We start from the raw sequence: 9,748 nt of genomic DNA on the forward strand, positions 1-9,748 counted from the left end.
CAATATATAGGACACGGATAAGGATGTATGTGGTATAGATGTGGTACCCGGGCAAATAAAGGACAATGTTATTGGGTGAGTAGATGATCTTTTACCTGGTGATTATGTCCGCTTTACACTATCTGTGTACCGGGATACCAACTTAAGATGGAAGTTCGTTCACGATACTTCGGAGATGTAAGGGATATACGTCTGCACAAGTGGGTTGTTCAGGGAGCAGTCAACTCAACTTCGGTTTATTAAAGGCAGTGGGAAAATCAAACAACTTGAATAATAGTAATACGTTACAGTAAATCATCAAGTACAGATAATAAACAGTTGGTCTTCACACCGTAGATTATGCCAATACTGTCATAGACTGTTTAATTATTCAGGTGTTGCATATCCCATCACCGTCCTTCTCAGCAGTTATGCACGTTTACCTGAATTGGTTATATTGACTTATTATACTATTCAAACCTTAACTCAAATATTCAAGCTGTTACCATCAAAATATGCATGCATAAGAAAAACAGTTTGTTACCAGTTACAATTATCTGATTACCCTTACTGAGTATCCCATGTATTCAGAAGTATTAGTACAACTTATGTTCTTCCGCCTGTGCACAGGTCTGTAACCCCCTTTAGAGTGTGTCCACACGTGGATATATATGCATATATATATTTAGTCTTTCTTAGACATGTCCCTGTAGTGTAAATAAAGGCCTGTCCTCTCTGTGGCCACACTGAGGGAAAACTGATCCACTGCCTTTCCCATTCACTCTGGGTAGTTCTGTTCAGGCCTCCTTTGCACTGTAACCTGGCTGTCACAGTTCATCTGATGTACAATGTCACTGGTCTGTAAGGCCTGGCAGATAAGCATCGGTGGCACCAGCACTGTGTGTGCTGTCCTTTCTACTAAGACTTAGGGCATTTAATGTAAGAGGAGGCAGTTTGTGCTATTGCTGGCAACAAGTTATGCTGTGCCACAGACAAAAGTGGTTCTATACTCCTGGAGTAGTGCCAGCTGCAATGTTTGTAGACAGTGTGTGAGCAGGGAGCCTGTTTACTTGTACAGAATCCTCCCTGAGGATGGAGTTACCTCTCAGTGCTGTCTCTGGCTGCTGTATTCACAGCACTGTCTCTGCATGGATAGGGCATTCTCTGTAGCTGCTACTTCCTCTGTTCTTATATGGGCAGTGAGCTGTTACTGATGAAACCTCACTGATCTCACTCCCTCTCTCTCCAGAGGAGTTCCTTGCTGTTGCTGCTGGGACTTGCACAATGATACTAGTGCTGACAGGATACTCTGGAACTGACACACAGGAACTCAGCCTCTGCAACTCACTCAGGATCCCACTGCTTGTTCTGCTGTCCTCTCTGCTGTCCCAGCTTACAGCACCCCCCAGTCCTCACACCAATCTCTCCATCACTCCACCCTTCCTCTGGGTTCTCTCTAGGGATTGGCCAATCAGATGAGAGGTGTGGGCTGTGTCCTCCATCACACCATCCACTGTTGCTAGGCTCCAAGAAAAAGGGGGGAAAGGGTAAAGCTGCAGGTTATGTCTGTTTATATGGCAGCCCAGAGTATACAGCTGTCCTTTTTGGCAAAAAGTCTGGGCTACACAGGTTCTCATAGGGTCCTACATGGAGCACCTGGTACAATAAGGCAATGTACATGTCAGTTGAAGGGAGCATGAGTCCTGTAAGTTCTGGGGGATACCACACTCAACCCCGCTTGAATGATGCGTGTCCTCACGCATTCGTCTCTCCACATAGTCATAAAGTCATTATTTTTTTTTTCACAACATTGACATTTTACTGACATGAAATACATTGGGTTGCAGGTACTGAAACAATTATGTTTTAAACCTCAATGCATTTAGTAACTGTAGAGCAAACAAGTTTGAAAATCACATTAGTATAATCATTACAGATCAGACATGAGAAGGGTCTATAACTAATGGGCTAGAACCCCTGTGCGCCTCTTCCCTGGCTTTCTCGATGCCTGCTGCAACAGTGAGATAAATTCTTCACCACTCATTGAGGTGTACTCATAGTCAGGACGATGCAACTCTGGAAAGAGCCATTTCACGGCCTCTTTAGCTTCCCCCTGGGTTTTTGCAGGATGGTGAGGTTTAGGGATGAGCATAACTGAATCTGATGCATTGGGTTTAGAGGATTCTAAGTCTTCCTCTGTGGCCTTGTGGGTCACTACTTCTACTTCCCGGTCCTGATCAGTAGCGTTTGAATGAGCCGGATTGAGGTAGGCCGTATTGGAATTGGTGTCTTCCATCATCGTAGGTCCACACCGAAACGACCGAACAGTTTCTTGCAGGTTCTGTTGCGTATATCCACTTGGTTTCTCAAGGTTAGCTGTTCTTCCCAATAATGCACTCTGCGATTCGGCATTAGGATCCTGTTGACTGCATACAGATGGCCTCTGGTTTACACTTTCTGTCACGTTTTCTGTGGAATACATTCCATCTCCATGGCATCGGTAGTGACGTGGATGACCTCCACGGTGTGGATGGCACCAATAATGCCTGCGATCTGCTGCATACCTGCTGCCCTTCACTGGAGCACCACCTGGACCCGTGACGTTGATTGCTCGTAGACCTTTCTCTCCCCTGATTATGTCAAATTCCACCATCTCTCCCTCTCCCAGGCTGCGATAGTATTTTCTGGGGTTGTTCCTCTGTATGGCCGTATAATGAATGAATGTATCTTGCTTGGTGTCATCACGATTGATGAATCCATACCCACGTCGCACATGAAACCAGATGACCTTTCCTGAAATTTTCCTTGTGTGGACAGGAGTGTCGGTATTTAATATGTCGGTTAACTCATCTGCATTTATATGGCATTGCCTGCCATAGTGTGGCCATCCTTCTTCAGAGGTTGGTTTTAAACTTATTGTGTCCCCCGAGGCTCGGTCTCCGTCCTCGGGGCATTGGAGTTTAAATGTTCGATCTGGTCGCAGTTCCTCTCAATATGCCCTATTGCCTGGCATCGATGACAAACGGGACGACCCTGGCTGTCGAACTGGTCTGAAGGCCGCCGCCCGTACTCTGGAGGTGGTTCCCAGCATCTTCTGGCCGACCTCTGTCGCTCGGACCTCCATCTAGGTTCTCCAGAATTGGGTGTCGGTGGTCTCGCTAGGAGTCGCATTTCTCTCTGGATCTCTGCCATCCCCACCGTTAACTCTTCCATCTGCTTGCGTAGGGTTTGTATCTGATCTCCTGAGGGGTGCTGACTACTCTGCACCACTGGATCTCTGACTCGTTTCGGTCTTTCGGGACTGGAAGCAGTAGCTCCCATCAGCTCTGAGGATTCTCTGAAGTCCACCAGCTCTGGGTACTCTTCTTCTCTTCCCGATTGGTTGCCAGTTATTGTGATGGCGGCTTCCTTGAAGTCTAGGAAGGTTTTCCCCGGCATTTGCATTTTGAGTAGTCGTAGTTGGGTTTTGACACTCTCCCTTGAGGCTCCTTCAATAAACTGAATCGTTAGCGCTTCGTCTGCATTTCTGACTTCATCTTTGTCAACTGCTTGGATCGCTCTTAGTGTTTCTTGTAAACTCAGGGCGTAGTCTCGGAGGGTCTCGCCCGGTTGCTGTTTGCGCGCATACAGCTTCATTTTTAACTCGGGGAGGGTTTTTGTCTCAAAAGTAGTGGACAATCTCTTTAAGATCTGGTCTACCTCTTTCTTGTTTTCAGTGGGCCAGGATATGACTTCTCTTAGAGCTGACCCTGTGAGTTGACCTACCAGAATCTCGACTTTCTGCTGTTCGTTCAAGGTATACAACCGGAACATAGATTTGAGTTTATTTTTGAATTCTGTAAATGTGGTACACTGTGGCTTGTTGGCATCTCCGCTATAGGTTGGAAGCCACGGCGCCCCAAAGTAGTAGGGTAAGGTTATTGGAGCATTCGGTGTCGTTGCCGGGGTTGCCTGTTGTTCTTGTTCCTGGTTCTGTACTACCGGTGGTGCTCCTCCTCCTGCAGCCTGTTGTTGTTCCATCTTTCAATTAGTGAGTTTTCTCCTGATTGCACTCGGATCCTGTTCGTTGACGCCAAATGTGGTACCCGGGCAAATAAAGGACAATGTTATTGGGTGAGTAGATGATCTTTTACCTGGTGATTATGTCCGCTTTACACTATCTGTGTACCGGGATACCAACTTAAGATGGAAGTTCGTTCACGATACTTCGGAGATGTAAGGGATATACGTCTGCACAAGTGGGTTGTTCAGGGAGCAGTCAACTCAACTTCGGTTTATTAAAGGCAGTGGGAAAATCAAACAACTTGAATAATAGTAATACGTTACAGTAAATCATCAAGTACAGATAATAAACAGTTGGTCTTCACACCGTAGATTATGCCAATACTGTCATAGACTGTTTAATTATTCAGGTGTTGCATATCCCATCACCGTCCTTCTCAGCAGTTATGCACGTTTACCTGAATTGGTTATATTGACTTATTATACTATTCAAACCTTAACTCAAATATTCAAGCTGTTACCATCAAAATATGCATGCATAAGAAAAACAGTTTGTTACCAGTTACAATTATCTGATTACCCTTACTGAGTATCCCATGTATTCAGAAGTATTAGTACAACTTATGTTCTTCCGCCTGTGCACAGGTCTGTAACCCCCTTTAGAGTGTGTCCACACGTGGATATATATGCATATATATATTTAGTCTTTCTTAGACATGTCCCTGTAGTGTAAATAAAGGCCTGTCCTCTCTGTGGCCACACTGAGGGAAAACTGATCCACTGCCTTTCCCATTCACTCTGGGTAGTTCTGTTCAGGCCTCCTTTGCACTGTAACCTGGCTGTCACAGTTCATCTGATGTACAATGTCACTGGTCTGTAAGGCCTGGCAGATAAGCATCGGTGGCACCAGCACTGTGTGTGCTGTCCTTTCTACTAAGACTTAGGGCATTTAATGTAACAGGAGGCAGTTTGTGCTATTGCTGGCAACAAGTTATGCTGTGCCACAGACAAAAGTGGTTCTATACTCCTGGAGTAGTGCCAGCTGCAATGTTTGTAGACAGTGTGTGAGCAGGGAGCCTGTTTACTTGTACAGAATCCTCCCTGAGGATGGAGTTACCTCTCAGTGCTGTCTCTGGCTGCTGTATTCACAGCACTGTCTCTGCATGGATAGGGCATTCTCTGTAGCTGCTACTTCCTCTGTTCTTATATGGGCAGTGAGCTGTTACTGATGAAACCTCACTGATCTCACTCCCTCTCTCTCCAGAGGAGTTCCTTGCTGTTGCTGCTGGGACTTGCACAATGATACTAGTGCTGACAGGATACTCTGGAACTGACACACAGGAACTCAGCCTCTGCAACTCACTCAGGATCCCACTGCTTGTTCTGCTGTCCTCTCTGCTGTCCCAGCTTACAGCACCCCCCAGTCCTCACACCAATCTCTCCATCACTCCACCCTTCCTCTGGGTTCTCTCTAGGGATTGGCCAATCAGATGAGAGGTGTGGGCTGTGTCCTCCATCACACCATCCACTGTTGCTAGGCTCCAAGAAAAAGGGGGGAAAGGGTAAAGCTGCAGGTTATGTCTGTTTATATGGCAGCCCAGAGTATACAGCTGTCCTTTTTGGCAAAAAGTCTGGGCTACACAGGTTCTCATAGGGTCCTACATGGAGCACCTGGTACAATAAGGCAATGTACATGTCAGTTGAAGGGAGCATGAGTCCTGTAAGTTCTGGGGGATACCACATAGACATACCCGCATGAAGAGGTATATGGTGTTATTAGACACAGAGGGGAGTGGTGGTGCAATGAGGAACAGTGGCAACTGTGTCCTCTCTCTACACCGTCTGATCCTTCAGGTGTAGCAACGCGGACATGTTGCGCAAGCAAGGTCTCCATGCGGCCGCAGGTGCACCAGTCCCTTGTGCATACGCTATATGCGCGGCCCCCTCAGGTGCAGTAGGAAGAGGGTGCGCAGGCTGGTGCTGCTCCCGGGGCCAATGGGCATTGGCAGCGCGGTCATGTGCTCGGTGCTGGGCTTGCGCCCTGCGCTTGCTGTGTGAGGGATAGGCAGAGCGGAGCATCACCGATATACCGGTAACTACGGGGGGGCACCACAGGGGGTTATGGCTCCTGTCCTCCTGGTGAGGGTTTGTCAGGGAGGTATCAAGGAGCCGGTGGTATGGACCCTGTATGGGACACAGGGGGGTAGGGAGGGGATACAGAGACGCAGGACGATAGGGAGGGGATACAGAGAAGCGGGGCGGTAGGGATGGGATACAGAGACGCAGAGCGGTAGGGAGGGGATAGAGAGAGGCGTGGCGGTAGGGAGGGGATAGAGAGAGGTGTGGCGGTAGGGAGGGGATACAGAGACGCGGGGCGGTAGGGAGCGGACAGAGAGACGCGGGGCGGTAGAGAGGGGATAGAGAGATGCGGGGCGGTAGAGAGGGGAAAGAGAGACGTGGGGCGGTAGGGAGGGGATAGAGAGACGCGGGGAGGCAGGGAGGGGAAAGAGAGATGCGGGGCGGTAGGAAGGGGATACAGAGACGCGGGACGGCAAGGAGGGGAAAGAGAGACGTGGGGCGGCAGGGAGGGGATAGAGAGACGCGGGACGGTAGGGAGGGGAAAGAAACGCGGGGCGGTAGGGAGGGGAAAGAGAGATGCAGGGCGGTAGGGAGGGGATAGAGAGACGCGGGGCGGTAGGGAGGGGAAAGAGAGACGCGGGCGGTAGGGAGGGGATAGAAAGAGGTGGGGCGGCAGGGAGGTGATACAGAGACGCAGGGCGGTAGGGAGGAGATAGAGAGAAGTGGGGTGGTAGGGAGGGGATACAGAGACGCAGGGCGGTAGGAAGGGGATAGAGAGACGCGGGGCGGTAGGGAGGGGAAAGAGAGACGCAGGGCGGTAGGGAGGGGATAGAGAGACGCGGGGCGGTAGAGAGGGGATAGAGAGACGCGGGGCGGTAGGGAGGGGATACAGAGACGCGGGCGGTAGGGAGGGGAAACAGAGACGCGGGGCGGTAGGGAGGGGATACAGAGATGCGGGGCGGTAGGGAGAGGATAGAGAGAGGTGGGGCGGCAGGGAGGGGATAGAGAGATGCGGGCGGCAGGGAGGGTCCCCAGTGAGGAAGCTGATGAAGAAAGGGGGGGAAGTAGTGGAGGGGGTGGACTTGTGTAAAGTGGTGACCAGACATAAATACAGTGGGCAGGATGGTTGGAGGGACTCACCGTTGGGGCTGTGGGTGGCTGCTGCAGGCTGTGAAATAGTATTCTATCCAGAGGCGTCACCAGGTGTGGGAGAGCAGTCTGTCCTATTACATTTCCTTCAGAACCCCCCCCCCCTCCCCGTCGCACGGCAAACAGGGGGCGTGGTCTAATGTAAAAGGGGCGTGGCCTCACGGGTATGTTCTCTCTCGCTCCGGGGGTGTTTCCAGCTTGCCTGTAGATGCTGGCCCCCGGAGACTGGAATGTGTGTGTGCCGTCTCCTCTCTGTGACAGGAGGCGAGTGCTGCAGGAGATGATGTCACTGCAGCACTCGGCTCCTGTCACAGCAGGAGAGCTGACAGCTAGATGTGTGCAGAGGAGGCGGCGGGTCTGTGTACGCGGCGCAAGGAGGGCTATGAAAGCCTTCTCCTGCGCCACCCGTCCCTCATATTGTCTATTCCTGTGGCGGCAGCTGTTGTTCCCCCGGCGCTGCGGCCGGGGAGTCGGAGACGCTGGGGGGGAGGGGGGGGGGGGGAGGGGAAGGGGTGTGAGATGGACAGGCAGCAGGAACAGAGACTTGCTGCACATGTGGTGGGCGGGCTCTGTGACTCCGCCCACCGCGGTGACTCCACCCAGCGTTACGGCCAGGCACAGAGTCACAGACTTGGGCTAATATATAGGAGATTGTCTTGTTATTGACCAATGATTTACAAGCAGCTATGCAGCCCATGTGCAGAGAGACAATTCAATGCTTGCAGAGTGAATCCTATACAGGTGTTTGTTAAGGAAGAAATCAGTTGCCTGCTCTTTTGCCAATCTGTAGTCCATGTTGTTATTCTGCTTAAACTAAGCAGCATATCAAGAATATATTTAAAAATGCCGGTCCCACTAATAGTTCTGTTTTGTCAAAACTAAAGCATCAAGTACATATCTATAAATGTGTGTCCAACCTGCAAATTGTATGGGCAGCAGAGTAGGGGTTAACAACAGGGCAACTGGCGGATATAATAGCCCATTTTTGAGCTAACATTATTGGTGAAAGAGGGAGAAGGACTTATTGCAGTAATGCAGACCAGTGAGAGGACAACATAAACTTCACTACCTGAATGTCAAGTATGTACTTATTTCTAGAGATGTGCGGCGGGCACTTTTCGTGTTTTGTGTTTTGGTTTTGGTTCTAATTCCATTTTCGTGTTTTAGTTTTGGCTTAGTTTTGCCAAAACCACCCTTTCGTGTTTTGGTTTTGGATCTGGATCTAGTGATGAGCGGGTTCGGTTTCTCGGAAACCGAACCCCCCCGAACTTCACGCTTTTTACACGGGTCCGAGGCAGACTCGGATCTTCCTGCCTTGCTCGGTTAACCCAAGCGCGCCCGAACGTCATCATCCCGCTGTCGGATTCTCGCGAGGCTCGGATTCTATCGCGAAACTCGGATTCTATATAAGGAGCCGCGCGTCGCCGCCATTTTCACACGTGCATTGAGATTGATAGGGAGAGGACGTGGCTGGCGTCCTCTCCGTTTAGAGTAGACTAGAGAGTAGTAGAGACACTTGATTTACTAATTTTGGGGAGCATATTAGAAGTACTACTTGCTGATAGTGTGACCAGTGACCACCAGTTTAATTAATCCGTTCTCTGCCTGAAAAAAAATGATACACAGTGTGACACAGTCACATACCATATCTGTGCTCAGCCTCAGTGTGCCCTCAGTGTGCTGCATCATCTATGTAATACTGTATATCTGACTGTGCTGAGTGCTCACTGCTCACACAGCTTGATTGTGGGGGAGACTGGGGAGCAGTTATAGCAGGAGTACATATTTTAACAGTGCACACTTTTGCTGCCAGAGTGCCACTGCCAGTGTGACTGACCAGTGAGCACTGACCACCAGTATATTGTGATTGTCTGCCTGAAAAAGTTAAACACTCGTCGTGTGGTGTTTTTATTCTATAAACGCATTCTGCTGACAGTGTCCAGCAGGTCCGTCATTATATAATATATACCTGTCCGGCTGCAGTAGTGATATATATATATTTTTTATATCATTATCATCCAGTCTATATTAGCACTGCAGCAGACGCAGTACGGTAGTCCACGGCTGTAGCTACCTCTGTGTCGGCAGTCGCTCGTCCATCCATAATTGTATACCACCTACCCGTGGTTTTTTTTTTTCTATCTTCTTGATACTAGTAGCTTACTTTAGGAGTCTGCAGTGCTGAGCTGACAGTGTCCAGCAGGTCCGTCATTATATAATATATACCTGTCCGGCTGCAGTAGTGATATATATATATTTTATATCTCATTATCATCCAGTCTATATTAGCAGCAGACGCGGTACGGTAGTCCACGGCTGTAGCTACCTCTGTGTCGGCAGTCGCTCGTCCATCCATCATTTTATACCACCTACCCGTGGTGTTTTTTTTTTTTCTATCTTCTTGATACTAGTAGCTTACTTTAGGAGTCTGCAGTGCTGAGCTGACAGTGTCCAGCAGGTCCATCATTATATAATATATACCTGTCCGGCTGCAGTAGTGATATATATATATATATATATATTTTATATCATTATCATC

At 49.1% G+C, this 9,748-nt stretch overlaps 1 protein-coding gene across 2 annotated transcripts; it reads right to left on the bottom strand.

Annotated features, from left to right (window-relative positions):
• Positions 1-203: 203 nt before the first annotated feature.
• On the bottom strand, positions 204-5,680 carry LOC134910534 (uncharacterized). 2 transcript variants are annotated; one of them, XR_010176229.1, is made up of 2 exons: positions 1,082-5,680; positions 204-229 (listed from the first exon to the last, which is right to left on the bottom strand). XR_010176229.1 is itself a non-coding variant. In XM_063918657.1 (2 exons), the coding sequence occupies exon 2, from the start codon at positions 3,997-3,999 to the stop codon at positions 2,893-2,895; it is 1,107 nt and encodes a 368-aa protein (XP_063774727.1). In that variant the 5' UTR covers positions 4,000-4,246; positions 5,099-5,680; the 3' UTR covers positions 204-2,892. The 2 variants fall into 2 exon arrangements, 1 of the variants encoding a protein (XP_063774727.1); XM_063918657.1 differs by having other exon boundaries at positions 204-4,246; positions 5,099-5,680.
• Positions 5,681-9,748: the final 4,068 nt, after the last annotated feature.

The sequence above is a fragment of the Pseudophryne corroboree genome, chromosome 4 (assembly GCF_028390025.1).
Source record: "Pseudophryne corroboree isolate aPseCor3 chromosome 4, aPseCor3.hap2, whole genome shotgun sequence".
Lineage (NCBI taxonomy): Eukaryota > Metazoa > Chordata > Amphibia > Anura > Myobatrachidae > Pseudophryne > Pseudophryne corroboree.

Excerpts from the sequence above, each read along its gene's own strand:
- LOC134910534 (XM_063918657.1), bottom strand. The coding sequence starts at position 3,999 with ATGGAACAACAACAGGCTGCAGGAGGAGGAGCACCACCGGTAGTACAG.